This window comes from Pungitius pungitius, chromosome 8 (genome assembly GCF_949316345.1).
Source record: "Pungitius pungitius chromosome 8, fPunPun2.1, whole genome shotgun sequence".
NCBI classification, from domain to species: Eukaryota; Metazoa; Chordata; class Actinopteri; order Perciformes; family Gasterosteidae; genus Pungitius; species Pungitius pungitius.
The window spans coordinates 20,638,647-20,666,616 of NC_084907.1; the positions used below are offsets into that span (position 1 = coordinate 20,638,647).

Here is a 27,970-nt window from a genome sequence, read left to right on the forward strand (position 1 = left end):
CTGAATTGATTTTGTGGTGAGTACGTAAAGCACACTGTCTGAGCACTGGACTGGTGGCATCACAGTGAGGCTCAGAGGTCTGTGGAGTCCTTTACAGGTGTGTCAAACAAAGTCTGACGCTCTAGATACAGAGATAAGATCCGCTCACTTCTGATGTGCTGCTGTTGGCCAATTAGCCTTGAGTCAATTCTGACATTTTCAAATGTTCACCTCACAGTTGCATCGCTCTCTCTGCTTGAGGCAGACACGAGGCCCAATCGGACCGCCGCACACGTAGAACTATGTAATTGTAACTGTAGGCCCTTAAAAAACTAATCTCATCCATGTGCACACAATGAAATTATTCCATGTTATAATTCTAATATGCATCTAGTTAAAGCACAGCAATATGGTACCTGTCAGTCTTTAATCAGGATGTTTTTTTTTATACTTGTTCAAGCATTAACACAAATATGAATGGTTATGCTTTGAGGTATTTTAATCTACAACAGCATCACACATCTTCTATTTGAGATGCCACAAGAGTAACCATTGACTATATGTGAAATAGCAGTAGCTAAAACTTTAGCTTCTTGGCGCTTGTTCACACCTTTACAGTGTAAATAGATCGGGGGGGAACGAGAAACCAGCAGAAAAAAAGAGGTGTCTCACTGGCTCACAAGTCAAGATCAAAATATGGCATATTAGCAGGGCCAGAAAAGGGATGTCCTCCAGAATTACACTTAATACAAACAAAAAGTAAATCTCAACATGTCGAGCAGCAGGACCAATGGGGCCCTCTGCAGGTTCCCTGTTTGCTGAATGACTCACTGGCTGCTCCATCTGGACTCAATTGGAAGTTCTGGTATTCAGTGTTTAGCTCAAGTGACCATTAATATCTGTTAGTAGATGCAACTTTTCCTTATTAGTCCTTGTTGTGACCTTTCTAACAAGTTAACATAGGCCCAGTAGGGGGTTTTAATGGTTTCTACTCACACTGTGCCACCTTTATGAATAAATGAAAAGCTATGTGAGAACCTGGGGCAGGAGAGCGGTACAGTAATTATTATTAAGGCTGCTTTCACTTCAAAGACCTCTCGCCATGATCCTAATTATGAAACAGAAATTATCATAACGGTGCGAAAGTGAAACCGTTTTTTGTTGTGCTCTCCTGTTTCCTAAAGCTATTCTCCTGGAATAATCTCTCTTTCATAATTTGGTTTTCCCAGCACCACCACATTTAAGGGAGGGGGGGGGGGGATTCCTGAGTTCGAAATGTGCTCCCAAATGACTGTTCATTTCTAAGAGGTTTACGGTTTCATGGTTTGTAGCACGAGGGTGTGTGGGAATTTGAATAGTTCCAGATATGCCATACATCTCACACAGATAAACCAATTGGACAGCTTAAGCAACACCACGCGCGCACACACACACACGTGCACACGCACACGCACTATGACTATGACCACAGTTCAGCCTTTTGTAGACCAACATCTGGCTATTTTATTGTTTTGTAAGCAAACTGATAGGGGAAACGTTGCGGGGCGAGTCTTTTCTCAGTGTCTGTGCACTTATAAATATCCCTACATCGTTTCCAGTTGGCGCATTTGGGGTTTTCCAGATTTTCCATGGACACGCGCCACTTGAATTTTCCCTTGCTTTAGTGCTCAAACAACATTGTCCGACCAAATAATCCGAAATATAATTCACAGCCACAAATTATATTCTCTGCAGGTTAGAATATTTGAGAATATTTCCGTATTACCTTCTGTTCCACGGAGAGAGAGAGAGAAAAAGAGACCAAAAGAAAGAGCAGGCCACAAATATACAAACTGAGACAACTAGAGAAATAGATGGTATGGAACAGACGAGGTGATGATGAAAGGGTGAAACTCAGACTGATGAACTGCGAACGTGAAGAGCAGCAGAGCACTCTGACAGACAGGTAATGAGTGTGTGGTAATGCACAGCTAGACCTTAATTGGTCGGAATGAGCAGACTGGAGAGGCTCCTCCGTCAGGCTGGGGATGGGCAGACGGTCGGGTGACAGGCCGTAGAAGGGAGCGCTAATTGGTTCTCTCCTCCAGACACCACTCCTGTCTGTCCTCGTGAAGCCGACAGAGACCTCGGGCTGTGCGGTCGATCCAGAGGGTTCGCTGCAGACCCCGAAAAGCCCGATTGTTTAGATTCTTCACCTGCTTGTTCGTGAGATATGCTGCATTTGTGAAACAGCCTTAACAGGACTGGATTAATGTGCCATCGCTGCACAAAGTGTTCACAAATTGCTCAAATACTGAAGTATGCTAAAGGGTAAACAGCAGTGGCGGAAATACATGTATTAAAATACTTTGACATGGGTGTTAAGAACATTTTCTGATCAAAATGCCAAAATATCTGTTTTGTAAAGCCTTGGTGTTGCTTTTGCACCAAGACAATTTACTGTCATTATTAAATCAGTTTACAGCCTTTGTCACTTTAACAGAAATATTCATCATTTTAGGGCTCATGCTTAAAAAAAGGGATGCAAGTGGTCTCAAAGTGTCATAGAAGGAGTGAACCGGGTTCGACTGAACTCTAGATAATAAGCGAGTGGGAAGTTTCAGGTGAAGTGGAAGCCATCACAGAAATAAGTGCCAGTCCAAGTGCATAAACCATAACAAGAGAGAGCTCTAATAGCAGAGTAAATTGAACACAAAGGCAGGTTGGCTGGGGAATATTTTGTCTTTTTTGTTGTTGTTGAAGGCATGGAAATGTTGAATTGTCGGCTCAAGAATTGAAAGCAGCTTTAAGGCCTGTAAATAATTCCGTAACCAAAGTGTACAACTGGCAACGTCACCTCTTCTCAATCAAAGCGGGAGACCGTTATCCTCTGCACCGCGTCTGCAAAAAGAAACACTCCAATTAAAGCCAATAGATTGGCGTGACACAACAACTTGCAGATATAAATAAATATGTAAAATGGCTGTAGGACAAAACAAGGGTGCGTCTGGCGGTTCCACTCACACGCAGGCGTGCAGTATCTAGCGTGTTGACGTCATTTGATTTCTCCGACAGGGGGGGGGTGACAGAAACTGAAGTGGCTTATGTTTAACGGTGCTTCCTGGTGTTAGAGGAAGTGGAGCCATTGTTGCTGCCGTGGTTTGTGTTACGAGTGGCTCCTTTTAACGCCGCTGACATCAAAGGATTACGCCAAGATTCTTCTGTAGCCTCACATATGTCTCTGTGACACTGCGCTCGTGAGCTTTTTCTAATACGCTCTTCTTCGGGGCTGTCTGATTGCGCAGCTGGAGGCCGGAGGTGCCGGTTTAGGAATGACTGTAAAGCCAGCAGTGAATCAGTGTCTTTGGCCCTTTTCAAAAGACTCTCCCATCTGCCGTGCTGGGAGAGACGGTACAGAGGGGTGTTTGGGGTTTGTGAGCCAGCAGGGGGTGGGAAAGTCCAATCCCAACCAGTCCAATGCTGGGGTAAGCTTCACGTGGTGGGTTTGGACGAATGGCGTTTGATCCGCACGGTGATCTTCGTCCTCCAGAGCCGTAAGCTTTCTGTTGCATCACCAGCGTTCACACTGAGAGACAAAGAAGCCACGGCGGAAGGACAGATGTGGACTGAGGAGATGACGCGCCCCATCTGCACAACCCTGGGAACTCGGACGAGTGGAGGTGCAACGGCAGGAGTTCATTACTTTTCATGCCCGGGGGTGGGAAATGCACAGAGGTGCACATGCATGAGCTAATATCTGTGCACACTGAAGCCGGCGTGCCCGGGTGTACGTGTGAGCTTGTGCAGGCAGCAAACGCACACGATGGGGCGATACGCTTCAAATTAATTAAGTGTCTGTCACTTGGGGGGGGGGGGGGCAACCGGCACGTCGGGGGAACAGGAAGTGGACGAGTGTGAATCATTGTGCCGCACTGCATCGCTGCAACGATGCAGCAGCCCAACGCGTTTAAAACGAGGAGCCTTTCCCTTTTTTTAAACTGCTCTTTCTGCGGGTTCCAACGGCTCCTTAATCATGCAATCCAGAATGTGTTTGATTCTGTCCGCCGTAGTTCCCGGTTATAATGAGCTTAGTCAATTATCACTTCATTCGTCCTGACATTCTTAAGCACTGTATTAGCATTTTTAGCTTGAGTCTTTATGATCCAACAGCAGCCAGCTGCTCTGAGATTTCTAGGGAAGGATGAGGTATGAAGATGAAGATGAAGAAAGGTTCATTCAAGAAAGGCAACCCACTGCCTTTGTTATTTCAGCACTAAGGTGTTGGAGAGACTCCCCTGAGGAGCTTAAGAGGACTTAGTTTAATGTTTTTTTTTTTTTAAAGCCTTCTTTAGGTATTTTGTAAATGTTATAAATGTATGTATGATGTATTATTTCTGCACAGTTGAGAGAACCACTGGCAGATAATACAATCCATTGAAAAAAAGAGTAGAGGAAAAAAAGACAGTATTTCATGCAACTAATGCAGAGAATGAGAAATTCTGAATATTCGTTCAGATCATTTAACGGAAAGTTGCGTACGGAAATAAAATGTTTTCTCCACCATCTCTGTTCAAACAAAAAAGGGTTAACGTTATTTATTGTGCTTTCGGAGCTCCGACTGCATTAATTGTGTTTGTGCGCCGACCTTGAGGTCTCTTTACAGGACTTATGCATGAAGACTGTTGACTTTTAATACCTCGCATCAATCGTTTGCTGCAGGCTCTACTTTCTCTGACGTGCTCCGACGTTTCCTTCAGACAGAAGATAAAAGCTTAAGCCAAAGGTTGCTGCCTCAACGGTTACTTAGCAACCCTGGTAAGACGGCACGCCAAAGAGCTGCGATGGATGTTGAATTAGCATGTGGAAAAATGACCTCTGAGTTGAGTTCGATATAGAAGCTTGAGCTGACACTATCAATCGATTGGCAGAAAATTTCACCAAAAACCAACAATTTCACAAACAAAACCTCTTGCTCAAGTGGTTCTAATCTAAGTTTTCACTGACCGTGTATTTAACATCTTGCATATTGGTAAAGGTCTTCCAATACTGTCACATCTCTCCCAAGGCTATTTAAAGTGGTATTAAAGTGTCTGCAGATCACTTGCAGGTAATGTGCTCAGTCTTGTCTCTGAGGCATTGAATGATTCATTCATTCAGGACTTGAATTCTGAGCCTAAATTTTTAATTGTTGCGCTCTTTAATCTAAACAGTATGTTTATATCGTGGGAATAGGATTTTTTTTCGAAAACTTTCACATCCAGGGTTTCACGGTTTTAGATCATCGTGAAGAGATTAAATTCAGAGATAATTGAAAGAATGTTTTTGGTAGCTGAAATAGGGACGATAACCTCCAGGGTTCATCATATTGAAAGAAGTTTAAAGTTTTGTCTTTAAGAAGTTTTAGTCAGTTAAAATGAAACTGTAATTTGGAAGCAAAATGATTATTAAGTACATATTTGTAACAAGAGCTGAATTGTTTTCAAACAGAAGTTTAGCAGTGAGACGGACATATATTCCCCCGGACAAATTTCCCACAGTAACCTTCTTGTTTAATTGATCTCCGGTGTTGACATAAAAGCTTTCATCGGCGGTGTGAAATGAAAGAGTGGTTGTTGCATGAGGTGGGCCAGATGCTCAGGAATGTCTCGGGAGGTCTGCCTACAGAAATATTGCACAAATAAGAAAACGAAAATGCTGCCTCCAGACCCTGAGCCGACTGTTTGTTAATTAACTTTGGAAGAAGAGGACGGAGCATGAAGCTCTCCATCCCCTCCGACTCGGTCCCTGGGGAGTGCCGGGCCTCAGGGAGGCATGAAAAAAAAACCCCTGCTGTTTCAATGTTCCTCATTTGATTATGATGCTATTCTGATACTGTGCAGTGGTCTCGTGAAGAGATTGCGCCATAAGGGTTCGTGGGAATGAATCTCTCTAGATCCAGTTATGAAGTTTTCTCGCATACCTTCGGTTCTTTCTGTTTGACTACATGTTTAAGGGCCTCCATGGCCCTCAGGCTGGGGCCCTGCAGGGCGCCGGCTGTATGCGCCTCACAGCCTCCACGCTCTTATTACTGCAGTTACTGAAGTTTCCCCTGCAGATCAAAAGAATGGTGCAGTGGTATAAAAGACCCAGGGGGGGGGCGAAGAGTGACGGGCAGAAGAAGAGCAAGAGAGTCATCTTAATAATCATGGGGGGGGGGGGGGGGTCCTAAGAGAAAAAGTCCTTGATGAGTTGAGGGATTTGGGGATTTTATACCTTTTATTATAAGAGGTTGATTGATGAAGGAGGATGTAGGAAGACACGGACAGTGAAAGAGAGGACAATTGCAGTGTAGGCGACAACGTGGTGAATAAAGAGCGTTCCCACTGACATGAGGATAAAAAGTGCCTCCGTTCCTCTCAGCAGTTTGAACTGCTGCAGATAATGAGATGCATTCATCTCTCAGTGCACGACTAAAGCTAGTTTGATCCTGGGTATCACACCAATGTTCAGCTTCCTGGACAGACTCTGCTTTCCATCAGTGATCATCATCTCCGCCTCCAGCATCATCCAATACCATAGACCACAATGACTTTTACAGACCACATTCTCTAAATCTTATAAATGTTAAATTATTTTATGTTGAAGTGGTTCATTCTTTTTCATCTTAAAAAAAAACAAAAAAAAACTGAGACGCAGTTTCATCAAACAACAACACGTTCAACTTGGACGCAAAAGTTTCACTTTGGATTACTTTTTATTATTTTTATCACTCGTGAATGACCTTTACTGGCTCAGTAAATTACTTTCTTTCTTGCATTCTACTGCTAACAGTGAAAGTCAGCTTCATTTTAGCGGCTGGCCTTTTTTCTTTTATGAGATTTCTATTTCCACAGTTTTGGTGTATTTTAGATGAGCTAACATAAAACTGGTGCTCCGTTCCATGTAGATGTGTTTTCGTTTGTAATTTGCAAAAAATTTCTAAATACTTTACAACAGTACACACACTTTATTGACTACTTGCTGAGAAATATAAGCTGTAATGTGGCCGGTCCAGTTCGGTGAGAAAAATATTGTGATCATACCAGACAATTGATTCCATAGATCATAATATATATTGAACTTTGTACTATTGAGTTGCGGTAAATGACTTAAAGGCCTAACCCACCCCCACAGGTGTATTCGCCTACATTCAATGCAGCCTAAAGAATGATAAAGGTCTTATTTATCCGCCCATATAGAGCTGTGAAGATGTCAATCACACACTGTTTGTCCATGCTCTCACCTTCTGCAGACTCACCACGGGTCTGCAGGGACGTTCATATCACATAAAAAAGAAGCAATGCATTATATCATTGAAATACAGTACATGAGCACTCCACTACTGCAGTTATTTCTTCACATCTGCAACATTCATTCACAAAGGAATCCTTTCAACCACGAATTAATGACACGCTTGATGCAACACACATGTACTGTTTTACGACCCTACCGATGCATATTTCTTATTATTAGGGCCGGGACTTTAGCGCGTTAATTACGATTAATTTATTACAATGTGAATTAAGATGAATTAATTACACAAAAAATAACACATTAAACAATGTTTTACGCATTTTTAAACTTATTTTTTGCACCGCGGAACATTTCTCACTGGATGAGTTTCGGAGGACCGATTATACTGGAGCACCAACTAGCGTTCATGACTTCAGACAACAACAAACCACAGTGAACATGAAGGAGCTGACGAGACCGTGTCGGGTGGCCCCGTGAATGGGAAATCTTCTTATAATAAACACACGGATGGAAGCGTCGATAAGAGCGTGGTTGTGTGCAAGCTGTGCAACAAGGAATTCACATCGAGCCTCAAGTATCACCTCAACGCAAAACAATTAGCAGCTAGCGTGGACGTACAAGGACCCACACCCAACCCACACTGCACCAGATGACTGGTTTAAGGACCAGGGTAACTAAGTCCACGTCTGAAAAATAACCAATGTTCTGAATGTACTTGAAAGTATTGGTCTACTTAAAAAAACATAGTTTACAGAAGGTCTACTTACCTATAGGCTACCTGAATTTCTGAAAGTACTATATTTCTAAATATGCTATTTCTACACTTGTCTGCTGGAATTTGTTGAACAAAAATAAAAATCCATGTGAAAAAAATTACTTCTCACTGTTCTCAGGTCAAATATTTATGCAATTAAAATGCGATTAATTTCGATTAATTAATTACAAAGCCTCTAATTAATTAGATTAATATTTTGAATCGAGTCACGGCCCTACTTATTATATCAACAAATATTGCCCGTCAAGCGGACACCTTCAGCTCAGGCCACAATAATGTTTCACAACCAGCAGAATGTGCAACTTTCTTTGACCTGCTTCAGTCTGCCAAACGGCCGCTGTTTAGTGCCAAGAGAAGGAGAGTGGAGTAGATAATGTGACAGTGTTACCGTTACATTATTATCCAAAGACACATTTAATTGATCTAAGATGAAAGAGGAGATCCGTTAATTCACTCGTCAAACTGTGCAACCTTGAATAGAAGTCACTATCAAAAACAACAAAATGTTTGTACTGAAACTGCATGTAGGAGTATCTTCAGTAAATTGGTTGAGATTTTAAGTGCTCTCCTGCGTGTCCGGTGTTTGAGGTGCATGAAGCGCTGCTGTGGTTGACTTAGTAAAACGTAGTTGAGATGCTAATTAGCACTTGCGTCCCTCTAATTGCAGCCTTGCTCGGGCTGCAGCGCTGACAGCGAGGAGAGGGCGATTCGACTTTTAAATTCACAGGAACTCTTCTGTGTGCTGCTCTCCGACGGCGTAGCGGAGCAGTAAGTGGTCAACTCTCTGCTGGATATGGTGCCCGCTGCAAAACATTATTCATGCTGAGCGCCGCCTACTGCAGAGCGAAAAGCTGATTCAGGTTTATAGAACTGTAAGGTACTGCAAGACGAAAAGCGATGACCTTAAAGACTTCAGCACCCATTGTACCGCTGGCTGTGAGTAGAAGTCACTTTACCGGGTCATTTTTCATTTTTTTTTACCATTACTGTTAAACTTGCCACCACAATGGGTAATTCATCACCTCACCAGGGGGCGTGATGTATTTCTTTCTACCAGGGATAACAGGGTGTAACTTTACTTTTTTGCATCTTGCAAACGCATACGTCCTTTTCACAATCCAGTATTATCGTGAAATACAAGGTTTGTAATATGAATAGTGACGGTGAGGGTTGCATTTCTAAAGCCTCCTCTACAGAATGTCCATTTCACCCGCAGCGCTTCCAAAGCCACCGCGACACACTAAACACAAGTAATGTATTTTTATTTTTCTAACTATTATAATGGACGTACTCTTTAGTATGCATACAGGGGGTGCTGTGAGGTGGGTCAGTTAGGGCACTGTTGTCAGGTCACCTTCTTCTTTTCTCCAAAGGTGTGTTACACCGATATGCGAAGCAGGGTTTTAACCCTTCATTCCAAACACAGAAGCACTAATAGTTTGCACGAGGTGGTGCCCAGAATGAAGCAGCACAACGGAGTGTGGTGGTCAATGCAATCCTTCTTTTCGGTGTAAGGAAAGATCTGGCTTGTCTGAAACATTTCCTTACTTTGTAAAGTATGTAAATACAGAGGTATACAGTGAGACTGAATTTCTTTTAATGAAATGTAGGTATTCTATTGGTCAAATGTCACTGATTCCAGCTCTTTGAGTCAGTATCGGGCCGATATCTGATCAGATTATTAACCTTTGTGGAGGTCAGCAGATTTAAGGTCAGCATTTAATTTATTGGTAAGAAGTTACTTTGGCAACTATCTGAGTTGGCAACTATCGGACTTCCTGAAAAGCTCAGAAACTCTTAGGAAAAACATCTGAGAGAGCCCTGGTAAACTAAACTGTGCTGTAACTTTATGGATTAGTGGGGTTTTTTTTGTACGGTTATGTTTTCTTTTTCATACTTTTTTGTATTTTCTTTGTATATTTATTAGATGATAATCCGATGCGAAATAGAGCCGAAGCCAGGTTTCCCCTCAGCAAATCCTGTATAATGATCTCAATCAGAAATTCATGTATTCATTACGCCTGCTGGTATAACAATACAAGCTGGCGAGTTTTTATACCAAATAAATAATGTTTTTTATTTTATTAATTACCAATTTTAAAAGGGGGCTTACTCAAAAAGAAATGTTTGACATGAAGGTTGCGTCAAAGTGTATGTAGTTCATTATAAATGCATTTTACCACGGCCTCAGACTCACAGCATCATTGCGTGCTGCCAGTTTTAACATCATTACTAAAGCAAGGGGACACATTCTCGACTAATGGCTGGAGACGTTGTCGGGTACAAAATAGCAGAAGAGCTCTGGAGGGAGCACAGCATGGCTTTTGTGAGACCTCTCAGTTTACCCCCTGGTAATTACCACCTTTAACAGACACAGAAGCAGGCACTCACCAAGATATGTCACACCGCAATAGCGGCTTTGAGAATCAATGACACTCGATGCAGCTTTGGTGACGGGGCTCGAGTTAGGCTTCGCTCTGATGAGTTGTGCCGACGGTGCAGTTTCCTGCTCGAGTGAATTCCATCTTTTCCAGCAGCCGGCTTTTCGAGGCCCAGTGGTTCTGTTATTCACACCATTAGCCTCCTCTCTAAGGTCCGCGACATCCCACAGCGAGCTCTCTCTCTCTCTCTCTCTCTCACACACAGCAGCCCCAACCAGGAAATCAGCGCCTCGTTCCCCGCCACGACTCCACTGTGCTGCGTTGTTCTGGCTTGATGAGTCGAGTGGGTTCCCCGTGGAGGAGGAGGAGGAGGAGAAGAAGAAGAATCTCTGCTCTCAAGCGCTCCTCTGAAGACCGCCCTCTGTGCCAGGCCTGCCCCCCCCCCCTCCCCCCCTTGGATCTTGGAAAAAAGGCAGTGGAGACTAACGTGGCGGAGCCCGGCGTGTGTAAAAAGAGCGTCGATCCGTTCCCAGAAAAGAGGAACGTCTCATATTTTACGAAAGTGTCCCCGTGTGCCGGGGTCAAACCGGCCTCCGCCATCATCGCAGCTTTTTCCCAGGAAAGGCCAGGATGTTTTTTCCTCTTCTGTTGTTTCAGAGCTGGATTCTTTCCAGGCAGCTTTTTTTTTCTTTTTTCGGCTTAATCTTCACTTTAAATCCGTCCCGATCCAGCTCCCACCCCCCCCTCACCCCCCCTGGTCCGGTCTTTGCGGGGCAGATGATGCCCTGCAATGACCGGCTGGGGCCCACAGCGTCAACCAGATGAGCACCAGAGTCTTGTGTATTCGCTTTTTGTGTATTTACTTTTTTATTCATTCAATTTTAATATATCTTTCAAAGAATGTACCATTTGGAGAAGAAAAAAAAGCTTAGTTGTAGAGCTCCATTATGAAATCACGAGTGTACATAGTACTTGTAATCACTCTAACATATTTTCACTGTTTGAGCCACAATGACAATGATTATTGCTCGATGTTTACATCGATTAGGTGACCGACTCTTAACTGTAGTCCTTTTGCTGCTCCCGTTTAGCAGGTCTGACCCACTGTGATAATCCACCAGCCAGCATAGATGTGCATACCAGTCACATGCATACCAGTCACATGGGGTAACTACATTATCCCATTGTGACTCCGAGGATGCATATCATCACTCAACCTTGTTCCCCTGATGGCATTGCTATGAATAATCAACTGCTCTCTTCAGCTGTTTTGGCTTCAGCAAAACAACATTGCTCAGTTTACTCACAGGACCAAAGGGCTCAGTGATGCTGATATTATTTTGAACAGATGTGTTGTGCCGAATTAGTCATTCAAAGGATAGTGGTTCAAATATCCCCATGTGTACCCATGATGGACATGAAAAAATGGTCTTTAAGTTTACTTTCTCACATAATTTAATTATGGACTTAATTTAATTGACCAGACTTTTTTTTCATTTTACAAGAAAGTCCTATTGAGATCAAACATCTATTTTACAAGAGAGACCTGTCACCTATTATCTTGATTTGTGTTTTTTTAATCAATGTATATTTTTGCCATCCTTTGCAATACATTTAATAGCTGCATTCATTTATGAGAGTTACACGAATACAAAACATCATAAAGACTTTGTCATAAGAAGTTCTGTCTCTATATCCAGGTTTTGTTAATGAGAAGTTCCATTAAGACATTGGAGGGTGAGGGAGAGGAGGTTGCTCCAGTTTTTTTGAAGTGAGGAGAAGGTTAAAAAACACTTCAAATTTCCTGTGCTTCTTTCTTAAAATATGAAACACGGAATTTACATCATTTGTTGCTTTGGACAAATTCTTCAGCATAAAGGTTAAACGTAACAACAGATATGTGTTCAATGCCCCAAAATGGATGTGACAGATCACTAATTTACTTGTTTTACATTGTTTAAAAAAAATATATATATTTTTCTTTTTCTTATCGCCCACCTCTCGATCCTGTGGCTACAGCGTGACCACCGAAAAACACTTCCTGAGGTTTGCCTCCCTGGGCGCCACCTCTCTTCACAACATGTTTGCTTTACGAAATCCTCCTAACACTGAAATCATTGGAGCAAAAAACAAATGCAGCAAAACAGCTGACTGTTAAGCAACTGAACAACACCAACCTCAAACCCCCCCCCGGACACTCGCTTCCTCCAGCAACTTCTCCTCACTGACGTAATGAATGTGTCCCTGAAGGGGCTTTTTTTTTTTTTTTTTTTTCACCCTCATGTTCCCTCGGGGCATTGAGCTTTTTTTTGTGTGCTTTTACCGGCAGCACGCAGACAGCATCCACAGCATCAGGGCTGATGATGTGTGAGCGCTTGGGGGAATATTGATTCATTGTGTCCAGAATGATTACACAGAGATTAACACAGAGTAAGTTTTCGGGCTATTAGAGAGGTGGCATTCGGTGGGATTCGGGTGAGCTCCATGTGTCTTTGCCTGATAAAACCCAGATGCGACCCGTGGGCACCCGGGTCAGGGCTGAGCAGGCGTTCCCCTGTGAAACATTCAACTCCTAAATATCTCAACCAAACTTAATCCCTTTGTCTTAAGCAACCAGGCAATGTTTTCTGGCTCCTGTTTTTTTTTTTTTTTTGCCAAGGTTAGGAACCAAAAAAGCGTCACATCATTTAGCTTCGTTAATGCATTCTCACGTTATGATGTGCCAATTTAATCAGAGAGAAACAGAGGGGAAATAATAGAAACAGTATGGTTGTTATGCCAATGGGGAATAATTACTGTCTAGCACAGAAAACGGTTAAATTCTTTAGGGCTTTACATTTTAGTATTATAATAATGTCACTTTCCCCACACACTCCTTTATTTTGTCCCTATGTTACTTAAGCTATTCCTCTAACACAAATCTGTCTTCTGTGTACATAAAATAACAAAAACAATGACCTGCAACCATTTTAAAAGGCTGTATTTTTATGTGGAACACAACCGCCAATCGTCACTAAAACCCCTCTCCCCCCGACAAAAAACCCCCTTTTAGTATCTCAAAGTGCGTGAAAACAATGACCCTTAATGTGACCTTTGGGTTCTGCAAGTGTGCTGATAGCCAATCACCTCTCAGAGCCAACCGCACACGTACACAAGCACGTGGCCTGGGTAATTGCAGCGTGTTTCCAACCCTTGTGAATTACTCTAAGTGGTACCTGTGTGTGTGTGTGTGTGTGTGTGTGTGGGACAAGCCGGGCGCACATGAAGCGGTGTTATTGCACTCGGCGGGGCGGCGTGTCCCGGTGTTGTGACTCCACGGGGGGACGCGGCGATGTCCCCCCCCCTTTCCGTTCCGCGATGACTGATACGGGGAATGAATGTGTCTGGTGCCTGCGTGACGGACTGGGTGCCGGCGTGATTAAAGCGTGTCTGAGGTTGGGGGGTGACGAGCTGTCTGCACACCGATGACAGTTGCCTCCTTTTTCCTTCTTCCCGGTTTCATCCTGTCCCATGCAGCACGTGTTGCCTGCATCCCTTCAGCTGTTAGCGAAGAAGGGACGTGGTGTCAGATGTTTTGGAGAGCCTGTCTGACTTCCTGCCACAGCCGGGGACGGGTCTTCCATCACACACTCTTAGTGTGTTCTCACCATTAAGTAGTGGGAGTTTACCCATGTGAAGCTGTCAGGGTTGTGTGTTTTTTTTTTTACCTTATTGTCTATAAGGAAGGCTCTTTAATATTTGTTATGAACAGTATTTGTTATTGATACAGTAGATAGATCTCAGGGATTTCTTGTTTTTTCTCCTTGGAAGAAATCAACAGAATAACAAACACCCAAATTTGCATGTTAAAATGTATTTTTTAGAATATTCTTCACGAAGCACTACTCTCTGTTTCATTTGACATAAACCTCTTAACTTATTTGCATACAGCTACTCCAAAGTCTTCAAATCAAATTGACTTTTTGTCATTGTCCTTTCACGAGCATGATGGTGACAATGACTGATTTACATGACCATTGTTGTGGATAGAGCGTGTTCACTGAGATGAGTTCATAACATCACGCTGCTTTGGTTCCATTTAAAGCTGGAATCAAGAATCCTGGAAACAAAAAGCTCCCACCCCACATATACCACCCCTTCCACTGTCTTGCTCAAACATCCACGGCTCTTTCTTTCCCCCCCCCCCCCCCCCCCCCCCACTAATGAGAACAAACACCCGCTGTCACTGATTGGCTGGAACGGTTTGGCTCAGTCAAAGCAACTTGGTGTATTTCCCTTTTTTTTTTACAGATCCAGGACAAACACCGGTGCATCGACATAAAACAGACAGACTGTGACAGGAGATCTTTGCTGAATTGGACAAAAAGTGTTTTGGATAAAGATCGCTGACAGTTGCAACTTCTGCAGGCTTTACTAGTGAGCTGTGATGGCAGGAAATACCATTAAATCCACTTTAAAGAGAGCATTGTTACCATTTTTAAATACACCTGTAATTTTCCTGCTATGACATTATGATGTTTTCTGAGTTATCCATCCGATAAGGGAGGGGTGTGACAAAGTTGCCTAAATAGTTTTTAAGGGAGTCCATACGTTTTCTCATCTGACAGAATGGGACCTATAGATTAAAAGCAGTTTTATTTCACAGGTATTTCATTAGAAGAGAACAACTCTGAACTCTCAAAAGGGAAATTAAAGGATCAGGATGTTTTTTGGGGGGAGGGGGGGGGGGAAATGGATTGCTTTGACATAAAAAGTAGAAAAGTGAAGCGGATTCACTGCATAGCACACATATCCAAACACATGGTGGCCATTCCAGCGCCATTTTCTCATTTGACAGGCGTGTCATTTAGGAGTCATGACATTTCTAAACAATGACTCCCCAACCCGGGCTGCTCATCACTTGCTGCTGCAGAAGCCTCCTCGCTGTTGACCGACGACATTGGCACGCATGCAGGAGGTAGAGCCACGCCTGCATCTGGTATGAAAACCCGAAATGCACCACGTCAGAGGGATTCGTAACATCGCCGGGATAACTTTCGGTTTGACGACTTTAGATCAACGCGGCGTCTGAGTCGCATCCCTCCAGTAATCATTGTCATCTCGTGTTTTACACATGAAAGTTAAATGTTTAGAAAGGCAAAAAGGAGAAAAAGCAGTGAACAGAGGAACTTCAATGATGATTAAATCATTTTCTTTTTGAAGTGAAAGGGGAGAAATTGTGCTACACACAACAGCAGTTACTAGACATCACTAAAGTGTAGTGCGATTAATGTGGAATCGCATCAATGGATGGATATAGACAAAATAGAAACGCTATGAAAGGGTGATCTAAAATAAAGCAAAAATGCAGCCAGGCATTTGTAACATAATGAGACAAGCATGAATCATTACTAATACAGATTATTCATTTGACATGCTGAAGACAAACGCACAGTTTTGTGGGACAGATTTGTATTCGCAGCGTGTCTGAAAGCACGGGAGTGCGCATTGAAATTGACATCATGTCAGAATGAATCACCTCAGTTTAATAAGTCCTGCTTGTATAATACAACCACCCGGTTGTGTGAATGAAAATAAGATGTTTTGATGATAGGACAAATATTTCATTTATCCGATGTTGTGGATTTTGAAGTAACTCTTGACATCTCTCCCTTTGCAGATCCATCGGTGCATCAAAGACGGAAGACGGCTGTGAAGGACATGTGCTACCCCACGGAGATATCCAGCCTGATGGACTTTGGCACCCCGGACTGCACCCTGGGCAAAGGTACGTGGCCACCGGGAGCCCCTCGGGTTCACCGCAGGCCGCACGAGGTACCAGGCTTTTTCAGCCAATGTGTGGCGCAATGAGACCGTCCGACTGGATTGGTTCTTTCCGGAACTTTTTACCGGAGAAAATGATTTTTCTAGGGAAATAGTTTTAATTTAATTGGCGCTTTACTGAAGGTAATCGCTGTCGTCAGTAGGACAAACCACGTTTCTTGAAAAGTCTCTCAATCCCTCGCGTGCAGTAATCAACCTGACCAGCCTGTAATAATGGCCGCAACAAAAGGTATTGATCATGAAGTTTATTGATCGTATCTGTAATTTTGTCCATTCCTTTTCCTCCATCATAGTGCCCGCTGTTATTCAGTGTTGATCTCACATTGATGCCAAACCCGAGAGTCTGCAGTTTAATTGCTTCAATAATTGCAATTCCAATCTCCCCCTCCGACCCCCCCCCCCCCCACCCCCCACCCCCTGATACTCTTGAAACTGGCAGAGTCCGCTCAGCGCCTATTAGATAAGCCTCACGTCATTTCAGCGAGCGAGATGAGCAGCGGCAGTGGTGACCTCACTCGATCATTCTCCGTCTTCCCCAGTGGTCATCGCTGCTCTCAGTCTCCCTCCTCCTCCTCTTCTTCTCTCTTAAGGCCAGCTGATATCTCAACGCGGCTCCATGCCACCTCTCTGCCAATACTCCCCAGCGCTGAAAATGTGGACCGACAGGTCTGCCGTGTGCCACGGAGAGAGAGAGAGAGAGAGAGAGGGAGAGGGAGGGAGAGAGAGGGAGAGAGAGAGAGAGAGAGAGCAACATTGTGGCCTTTAAGAATTCATTCTGGCTTTAATGTGAGCAAAGCGAATGAATGACATAGTGATACGGGGAGTTAAGCCGAAGAATGAGGACACTCAAGAGTGGAACGTTTCGGACCGGAGGAACTGTCAGGATGAAAAGAAGTGGGGTGAACGAGAGTCAGCGTAGCTGAGGGCCGGGCTGCAGCGTGCCCTTGACATTCTGTGCTACACTAGGTCCAAAAGTGGTCTTGTTCGTGTAAAAGCCGTAGTTGTCCAGACACGTCAAAAGCAGCTCGAGTCGGAGAGGATCAAATCTGACGACGTTAAATTCTATGAATTTGGTTCTAGGAGAATTGGCACAGAGGAACGTTTAAAGTGGCGTTAATCGTATCCATTGCATCGTCTCAATCCTTCGTCCCAGCTCGGATCACTCCGGAGGGAAATGAGCCTGGCAGCGATCCTTGAGGTGGCCCGTGTACGATTGACGGATCCATTGCCTCGTGGGACAAGTATGTGGTTAGGGCACACCTGAGCCTCCTCCTCCCCTTGCATGCTTGCCTCAAGTTGCCGTCACGTCTTGGACGAGGGAGAGGTTTAACTCGTCTTTCTCTTCCACTCAAACTCGCACACTTTTGGGCCGACAAATGTGTGCTAGACATGGCCCACAAGTGCTAATAAACAAAAAAATCCCATCAATCATTTATAACGTGTCAGGCTCTGCAGGCTGAATTCATTCAGTTGCATCCCTTGCATCTGTTTTCCTCACACCCCCCTGTACAGCCCAGTCAGTCAAATGGGACCGGCCTAAACAAGCCTGAGTTTGCATCATACAAGACACAAGTTGCCCTGATTCAGGTGGGTTTTAGATAAGATAACAAGGGAATGCCGTTGGGTTGGGAAGCATAAACTCTGCATGGTATCCTCTTTATTCAGTGTGAATCCCTCTCGCCGAGGGCCAAACACACATTCAGGATGTGAGTACGTAGCCTACAAAGGCACGGCGCCGTCCTCTGTTAGCTCCGTGCCGTCAGGTGGCGTGAACGCTCCACTGACTCACCTGGGTTATTACCTGAGGCACCGCTGTGCACTTTGTGTTCCCCCTCCCCCACCCCCCCCTCATCCCGTTTGTACGCCAGGTGGGAAAAGTGGAAAATCAGGAGTGGGCGTGTCACTAAACAGAGATTGGGAGAGAGAGAGACAGAGAGAGAGAGAGAGAGAGAGAGGGGCGCGTTAAGAGGAATGAAAGGAGCAGGAAATGCCGCTTTGCGGCCTCCAAGCTGCGGCTTCCTGGTAACCTGTCTGGGTGGAGCCTCGGCGGGCGGGGCTGGGAGCGGCCGGCTGCGGCGCTCGGCGGTGCATTGTGTGCGTTGGTTTGAATGGTGTGTGTGTGTGTGTGTGTGCGCGCGCGCTGGCCTGCACGCATACATGTGTGGGTTTTTTTTTTGTTCACCTGCTATGAGAGCTCACGCCGCGGTTGACAGTGGAGCCGAGCGGAGCCCGTGCCGAGGAGGACATGAGGTCTGAGAGGGAGGAGGGGAAGGCCGGTGAGTGAAAGATACAAATGGGGGGAAAGGTGGAGAGAAAAGATGTTGTTTGTGTGTATTGGAGGAATAGTGGAGGCCATAAGAGTGGCGTGAGTTGGCAGGAGGCTCAACTTCACCTCGCGTTGGCTGTATGAGTGGAATGTGGGGATACAAATGCAATGGTAGAAAACTTCAGTTCAAAGAAATGTATTCAGGAGTAGTACTCAGCTATGATATTAGGAACTTGTATTTTACATCTTATGCTTCATTACATTTCGATGTTAAAGATTGATAAGTCTACCTTTTTTTTGATTAATCACTGAAATGTTTGGTAAATCAGTAAATTAAAAAAAACAAACATGTAGAGCCCATAACGTGGACTTAATTGTCTCACCCTGAAACCCAAAATCTAATTAATTTACTATCACGAGGGAAGCCGATGTTATTCAGATTCGAGATGCAAAGCGTCATGTGTTGTCCCCCACGCGTCTCTCGACGTGGGTCACACAACAGCAACAGTGGTGACGGAGCAAATTCCGTCTACCTGAGGTGGGAAGCGGCCAAGTGACGACGTGGGGGCGGCAGGTTCGACACTCCGCAAAGAGGAAAGAATTAGCCAACCTAGAAATACTTTCATTTTGTCATTGCACCAAAATGCCACTATTGCTTCCACTTAGATTTTTACAACAATATACCCTGATACCTAACCCTAACTCAAATCTAATAAATAAATGCTGACCTCGATATTACATGTTCATATGGATAACCTAGTAATCTTTTAATCTGCTATAGTCATTGCACATGAATGTGGTCAGCTGCTGTGCAGTATTACTGACCTGAGTAGAGCAGCAGATACACTAAAACGAGTGCTGATCAACAGCAATATCTACATTGGCTCTTGTGATGTCGCGTTGGACCCGGGCAGAATGAAGCGTGCAGGACGTACGTGTGGCGCTTCAATGAATTGAAATGAGTTTGGTTCAACGGGGTTTTGCGTGACTGCGGCTGCGATGGATTCAACCCCGAGGTCAACACTCAAAACGGCAGAAGATAATGAGTTTGACCGATTGCACTGCAAAAAAAATAGACCAATGTTACAGTTACCATAAGCATCACGCTGCCTGCTTCGGTGTATTGTCCTCCATCTGCGTACAAAGCATTGTTTTGTAGTCAGTGTTTTTAAGATTAAAGCTCCGGCATACAAGATTCTGTCATGAGGGGAAGTCCTGTATCCAAATCAGGTCGACTCCCGGTTCTCCACACACCAGATCCTGCTGTTTCTGACAGATGTCGAGTCTCCCCGCAACTGAGCCAACGTCTCAGTGGCTTATACAAGCAAGTCGACCTCATGGACGCCCCTTTGCTGATGGCACTGTTCGTCCTCTGTTTGGTAGAGACCCAATCCCAGTTTCTGCACCTCATGGACATTAAAAAAAACCTGCTCCCACTTAGTCCCCCAGGGCTCAGGGATTTATTAACAGTCAAATTTACTAAAGGAAAAGGTGGACGCTTGGTGAAATAATCTGCTTTCGTTCCAAGAGTTAGAGGACAGGAATGATGGTGCTGTCGTGTCTGCACAGTGAATTACAAGCTCCAGCCATTTGGGAACATGTGTATCGTGGGAAACACCCTACTCGGCTTTTCCGATGTGTCGGCAGGTTAGAAAAGGTCTGCCAACCAACATGTCAGAAGCTCACAATAAACATGTTGGAACTCATGTATTTAATCAAAGTGTACAGCAAAAAAATACTTTGTGGATGACCAACAAATAGTCAGTACCTAATCCATAATCCACATAACCCCCGTGGATGAATGAGGACAACTGGATTCAGTGCTGCAGGCGGGGCTCCGTTCATTCCTACCAGAGGCGGCGCGTGAAACCAAAATGGCTGCACTGAGTGCAAAAACAAGATTTCCCTTAAAAGAAGGTTTTGCTGATTTGCAGAATTCTTCCAAGTCTCACACGGCATCGTGCTACAAGCCCGGAAGTTGTAATCCCAGAGTTCTCTCTTCACTATGTAAATTGGTCTCAAAGTCTGGTGCTCTTTATGGGAGATTGCGCAACCACCTTTAAACCACAATCTCATGTTTCTACACTTTGCTCTTATATTTTGGTTTGTATGGGAGCTTTAGAGGTCCGAGGTGGGCAGATTTTATTTCCTTTAGACTTTCTTCCCAGTCACTGCTCTAAGCGACTCTTGCATGGCTCCAGCTGCGCATGTCTTAAACTGAAACAAAAACTGTATCAATCTTGTCGTCTGATTCTCGTTAAATAAGCCTTTTTTTAAGAATGTCAAACTGCCTATTGCATGAAATACAGTATGAAAGACTATCCTTACTGCCCAGAAAATTCAAATGTAATGCAGTTTAACAAAAGGAGTCCTCACAACTCCCCACTCAGACACTCTGCAAAACTAGTATTTCCATTGCTCATGAATGCTACAACACCTGTTACCTTGGCTCTGCTGAAATCAAAGTATCTGTCTGCCGTTCTGTCGGGTCCGATCCCTCGCTGAACCCGACCCAGGCACTGAATGAACTAATGATCTAAAAACCCCCGTGAAAGTTCCCGGGCTCTCGCTGGCACGTCCTTAGCGGCGTGCCTAATCCGCACATTAATGAACGCATGAATCAATTACAGCTATCTGCACTCGGCATCCTTGCGCTGACCTCAGTTGTAGAGTAAACCCTCAGGCAATTAATTAACAGAGGTCATTTCCCCCAAGATGCAGTCTACTGGCACAGATTTACTGTACACACGTGCACATGCAGACACGCGCAAAAATGCAGGAAACGCACAAAAATGCAGGAAACATATGCTACAACCACATTAGCATTTTATCACCTGTCAAGTGCAGTATGTGAAGTATCTTTCAGAGGCAACAAAACTAAAACAATCAACATATTTATTAAAATTTTATAAACCAGCAAGTGATGTTTTGTCTGCGCATACCGGCATGAAATTAGCATTAAGTGGTGAATACTCTGGTCAGATAGGGTTTGAGAGCCAGCAACATGCATTATTTATGGCCTCGTGTATTATAGAGCGGGCGGAGCAATACCCAGAGCAGGAAACTGACCTCCCCCCCCGACACGCAGACTCTTCTCGGGATGCAGAAAATGAAGTGCTTGGAGTCTGTGTTTTGAGAATCGGGAGATTATTTGTTGTTGCTCCGAGTTCTGTTCGGTCACCTGAGGGAAGCCGTCCTGCTTCTCGCATTTAGGCCTTCAAATCAGGAAGAACGCAGCAAATTCAACATTTCATCCCCGATAATCAAAAGCGCCACATTCGGGAGGGTTTGCGTGTGATGATCGGCGAGACTAAAGTCCCGTTGCTGCTAAACGTTTGTGTCATTTTGTTCAGAACACACCGCCGTCTCAGTCAAGTTTCACATAACGTTTGTCTCATTTTATAATCACATCTTCTGTGATGTTTTCAGTTTTTGGGAATATATATATATGTTACATTTCCTGCACGCATGGACCATTATAATTTCGTTTTTCATCAGGGACCAGCTCAGTTTTTTTTGGGACTCACTCAAATTACCACCTCAGAAAATTGAAAACATTCCGAGTCAAAACCGTTTCCTCCTGCAGCATGGGATGGAGGCTTGGCACTTCCTTTATCGATGTTTGTCACTCAAGCATGTCGAATGCGCTCGACGAGCCAAGCAGGTCTAAACTTCCTTTTGATTGTAGCAAAAAAAGAAACAATCAATGTGTCGATGCTACGTAAAAACCTGCCGACGATTTAACAAAAGCCCCTAGTCGCTGTAGGCGATTCCTGCTGCACCCCCGCCAGCAGATACCTGCTGACACAATGAATCTGTTCATTTATGAAGCCTGAGTCGTAGTCTTACCTTTCTCTGCCCCCCCCCCACCCTTCTGTCTTTTCATCAGATTTGGGTTTCCTCCTCAATCTATGTTTTTGCAACGCCTTTTTTCTTGAGTTTTAATTAGACTGCTTAAGGATTAGAGGATTTTTCCTATGCTATAAGTTAAATTTGGATGAGTCGTATTTTTTCTTTTTTCAGCTTATTGATCCGCAGAAACACTGCTTTGAGCTGAAGGGTTTGCATGTATGTGGTAACTTGCTCACAGTGATGATGCTCACATGCTGAGGTTAAATATTTATGGTATTTATTGTCTGAGTTAAGCATTGGAAAATGCAAAAATGTATTATTTAGCAATGTTTCTAGTTATACAGACATTACGTTAGAAATGAAGGGATCTTCAAATATATTACATTTCATCCCGAGAGGAACATCGATGTCTGAACTCAATTTCGTGGCAACCCATCTACACCATCGCTTAGACATTTCGTGGTGACCAGTGCCGTCCGTACTGTATGGTCACATGTCTCCCGTGTGCATCTTAGTCCCCCTGAGGCAGACTGAGTGGCATTTGCGGGAGAACAACACAGATTATTATTATTATTATTGACAGGACGAGCGTCTCACCGTCCGCTCGTCGCCGATACTCCACTTGCGGGGTTTATTTCAGGCCTGTGAATTCAAGATGAGTTTAATCAAGAGCTGGAGCGGACTGCTGTCTTCTCTCAGAGCGATCTCCACTGATCCTTATGCAGTGATTAGAGGAGGCCAGAGCTCAGCAGACATATGCCTCCGTCATAATACAGTGTGGGAAGGGGGGGGGGGGGTGGCTTTCAAACATGCACGTCCAAACCAATGCAAATCAAATAATCCACCACCAACAGGGAAAAACACTTGTATAATCATAACTGATTAGATAATAACCTGTTACATATATAATGCCTGTTGCTTTGCCTCCTGGTGTTCTGCAAACTGAGTACATGTGACTTTGAAGTTGAATGGGTTTGCTTTTCCCCCCATCGATTTAATTTCATAAGTGCTTGTCTGTAGGCCCAATCAATGAATTAGAACATTTTTAATGTTGACCTTAATTAGTTTTATCACTTCATTAGTTGATCGGCATTTAACCCACCGGGGAGAGGTGTGATCGACCTGCAGATGTAGTCTGTAAATCAACCATGCAGACAGAAGTTTGTTCGGCTTGTGTTGCATTTCAACAAGATTTTGATTAATTATCAATGAGTGAATTGTGTTTGTAAAGCTTGTATAGAGTAACCCTATACCTTTCGTTGCAGCTGTTGGCATATTGTTGTTAGTGGTTTTCTAACCAGAAGTTTAAAAAAAAAAAGCATATTTACGTAAACTCCCATATTAAAAGACTTGCATCATGACTTCATGGTATTGTGGAGCAAGAATGGGACTTTATTATGTCTTTGAGGTAAGCATCATTTGTTCAAGGGGACACTGAGATCATGACAGAGACACGGCGGGGGGGGGGGCTGACAGTTTGAGTTAATGCAGCTACTCACTTACATTAAAGGACTTTGGTTGTTGTATGAAACAGATCATGATCACGTCAGCGAGTTAAAGAAAGCTTTTCTTGTATTTGCTGTTTTTTACATCGTTAGTGAAAAGGTGTCATGTTGCTTCTTATTTTGTTCAGAGAGAAAACTTACTGATACAGGTGTCCCTTTGTTTGGGGATTTAATCATTTGCCGTATTGTAAAAATATTTTAGCATTTCCTGTAGAAATCCAATACGGTTTCCACCCCCCCCCCCCCCCCCTCACAAACTCACGAGCCCTCTCCACCTTACAGCTGTGCACCAACAACCAATAGGAGAAACTTTGAGTTATGGAAATTCTCAACCCTGTGCGTTTTCTTCACTCATATCTTCTTGAGCATCTTGTTCCATGGAAGCTGAAGCTGACAAACCAGACCTGCCTCCCCTCAACATGGCTGTCACACAGCAGCTCATCGGTATGTTCTGTACTGGGGAAAGAAACATTTGACCTTCTTGGTATCTCGGACAACACAGCATCTAATATGCTTTGGTTATATAATAAAACAAATGTAAAATGTTGTTATTGCAGCTGATGTACATTATCTAGTAAAGTTTAAAAATTGCATGTGACCTTGCTATCAGGGACTGTACCCGAGAGATTGGAGCAGAGGGGAGGAAAGAAGGCAGCACTGCCTCTGGCTATGGGCTTTTGGACAGAACCACACAGAACTCACTAGAAATGACACAGAGGTGCCGAGGTGGAAAAGTAACTCCTTTGCACATGGTGACTCCCCAGGGCACGAATGGGAGAAATGTGACACCATTCACAATAGTACATTAGCCCTATATCAGTTTCATGCTTTTGCTTTCACTAGGCTATGGTCCATTGAATCAGTGTTTTTCATTATGTTGTAATTATCATTAAGTACATTCAGTCTTTTCCTATACGTACCCTTTACAGCCCCTGACAGCATTTAAATCTTACCGTGTATTTGAACAATTAAACAGCCACAGTGTCATTCTTGGTCATCGACAAAGACCATATCGACAGTTTCCGCTGCGTCTTCCCTTTGCAGTAAGTTTTTATTTAATTGCACTGCTAATTAGGCATTGGGCCCGGGCCTGTGTTTACTTCCTGTCATTAACTAGACTGCAACAACAAGCCCATAATAATAATCATTGCTGTTCAAGGCTTGCACAATTAGTCAAATAATAAATCAATCTGTCGACACAAAATAACTGGTAAGCAAATTGATCATCAGTCGGTTGTTTTAGTCATTTTTCTGAAAAGTTGCCTAATTAGAAAGGGAAGTATTTATAATAAGAGCCAATTTATTCATATACATTGAGAATAGTTCACCTGAATCTGCTTTACGCGTTTTAAGGAGTTATTGCAACAAGAACAAAACCTTAAAATGTAACTTCTCATCCAAACTTAGTATTCTTCCAGGACTCTCATTGAGTATTTTGAAAGTAATCCATGTATATAAATGGCTTAACTTTAATCCCTCCATGCGCTGTAGAGGAGGCCAGTTCGGGTCTTTGACCGCCGGTCCACACATTTCCAGCTTCCGGCCCGAAGCAGAACGCGGTGCCGCAGGACTACAATCATGAGCCAACTGCCACTGCACACCCCTCCCCAGCGCGCTCTCTCTGTATGTTTGTTTGTGTGTGCGCATGCCTTGTAAAGGCTCTGCTGTAAGGGGGGGGGGGGGGGGGGACTGGAAATGAGGGCCTGGACCTCACTGGCTTTGATGGACACTTTAATCAGGCGTGGATGAGAAATTAAAGATCGGGCCCCCCGCTGAATACGAAGGAGAGTCGGCTTCTCTCCTTTTTCGGTGTGAGGACTCTTAATTGCTTCACCGGGCTCGCTGCACAACCACTCCAGGGTCAGGGCTGAAGGAGCCCATATGAATACAGAATAGTATGTTTTATAAGACTCCTGTCAGTTGTTGATAGCTTTTTAGATCCCATTAACACTGCATGAAGTTATCTATGGTTAGATGGCCTGTGTCTGTGCCATAGGTGGATCTTTAATGCAAGTACATGTGCAATGAAGCAGCTTTTTTTTTGTGGGGCATTTGTGTGCATGCGTTTGTGGGTTAGTGTATATTGGGGGAATGATGCTGGAAATGCTTGCAAACCTGGATTTGGGAGGCTTATGTCACTGATTTATCTGCAAATCATACTTATTTCACATTAACGTCACATTAACTTCAATGTAAAGACTCCTCAAGACACAAAAATAACACGGTTTGTAAAATGACCTAAAATAGATGATGACAGGCGGGCCGTTGTCCTATGTAAGAATACTTCAATTAACAAATGATCTGCTCAACAACTGCATTCCATGTTAATTACAAGAGCTGGCTCCCCTTCAAATAACGAGAAGAGTAGCTGCTAATTAAAAATGGCTGTTTAGAGTTGCAGATTAAGCCGAACACACACAAAAAAAAAAAACCCTAAAGAAGGCGCACTTCTGTCCAGTGGCATAAAAAGCCACAGCTGGGCTCCCTGCGACAAAACGTATGAAAGCCTGTAGGTAAACAGATGAATAAGCGGATTTAGGCTGCGAGGCGGCTTTAAACGATTGCTCTCTCGGGGGAAACAAACTATTTTTGTCACATGCAGCACGGAGCTGCTCGTGAGATTTCCCATAGTCCTGAGCGACGCGTTGTCCCTTCCTCTCTTATCGGGGGGGGCTGCACCCCCCCCCACGAGGTCTGGCTGCAGGCCTGCGGAGACCTTCTTTCTTTTCTCTGAGTCACACACAAACACACACTTTGTTAGACGCTTTCCCTTAAATTTGTCTTCATTTTACATTGAGTCCTGCAGGGATCCGCACACAATTAAGAGCAATTAAAGACATAGTGTACTTTTTTTCGGTCGGTCGGTTCCACCACTTGTGTCCCAGGAAGTGGAGGGATTGCAGTGAAGTTATCTGCAGGCATTCAGAGGATGAACGCTACTGATCGATATGTTGTACTGATCCATTGCTTGATTGATTAACTAATCTTTCTGGCATTATCAAAGTTGCAACCGTACCTTGTTGGGATCTTATCCATCTTATACGGTATTAAGTTGTCTTCTAATTCTTTAGGTGTTCAGTACACATCGATCAGCAGCTTAAGATTTTACAGTGAAGTCATCGTAACATGTACCTCTCTTTCTGGTGTTTACTTCCCTCACTGGACCCAGGATCATTATCTATTCCATCTTTTCTCTCTCTGCTACTCAGCAAACGTCCGTTAGTTCCTCTGTTTGCTGTGTCCTCTCCTTAGTTTCCCGGCTCCTGTTGGTTTTCCCTGAGGGTTGGGTGGTATATCCGTAGGGATGAAACACACAGCACTGAGGAGCACACCTCAAGTGTTTGTTGCTGATGTTTAATTTGTTCAGTTCCAGGTGTCCAATATAACTTCCTTGATCTTCTGTTGCTTGTCTCCAATTTGACTCCATTCGTCTTTTTTTTCGCACTAAGTTTCCCTGAATACTCTAAATTCCCAATCTCTCTTTGTTCCCTCAGTGTTGTTGCGTGAGGAGGTGGTCCAGCTTCAAGAGGAGGTCCACCTGCTGAGGCAAATGAAGGACATGTTGAGTAAGGACCTGGAGGAGACCCAGGGAGGCTGCTCTGCCAATCTGCTCTCAGCCACGGAGCTGCGAGTGCAGCTGGGCGACAAGGAGCAGGAGCTGGACCGCGCCAAGGAGGCCCTACAAGGTCAGGAGCCAACACGCGGCTTCTCTTTTATCAACTGATCCCCCCCCCCCCGCTCCATTCTTTCCAGGGGAAATGTCCCCGTTAACGTACAGCAAATAGAGCTGTTTGTTAGTATCACCTTCCATACTTTAGAATTCCATCAAGCCAGATGTTGTTGTAATGGAACACTCTGCAAAGGAAATAACCAGACAGTCTGGGTGTCATGATACACACTCCCCCCCCCCCCCCCCCCTGTGGGATTGCAGATAAACCCCATATAAAATAAGACTTCAAATGTGACACATGCACAGAACTATGTACATTTCATATCATCGATGTCCTGGATAGCAAACATCTATTCAGGTGGAGAAGAAATACGGCCTTTCAAATGAGTTGGTGAAAAAAACTCACAGGATCCAAATCATTGTTTTGAAGTGTCTTGTTCTGGAACAGCGCATTTCATTTTATTCATG

At 44.0% G+C, this 27,970-nt stretch overlaps 1 protein-coding gene across 4 annotated transcripts in view; it reads left to right on the top strand.

Annotated features, from left to right (window-relative positions):
- Positions 1-27,970, top strand: part of LOC119229746 (kazrin) — a 72,446-nt gene that overhangs the window by 36,772 nt on the left and 7,704 nt on the right. For all 4 annotated transcript variants that reach the window (XR_005121649.2, XM_062564150.1, XM_037490421.2 and 1 more), the window contains exons 5-6: positions 16,046-16,153; positions 27,327-27,518. Coding sequence is in view for 3 of the 4 variants with exons in the window: in XM_062564150.1 (XP_062420134.1) it covers positions 16,046-16,153; positions 27,327-27,518 (300 nt within the window). In the remaining variant the exon portion in view is untranslated. The remainder of the gene's footprint in view (positions 1-16,045; positions 16,154-27,326; positions 27,519-27,970) is intronic.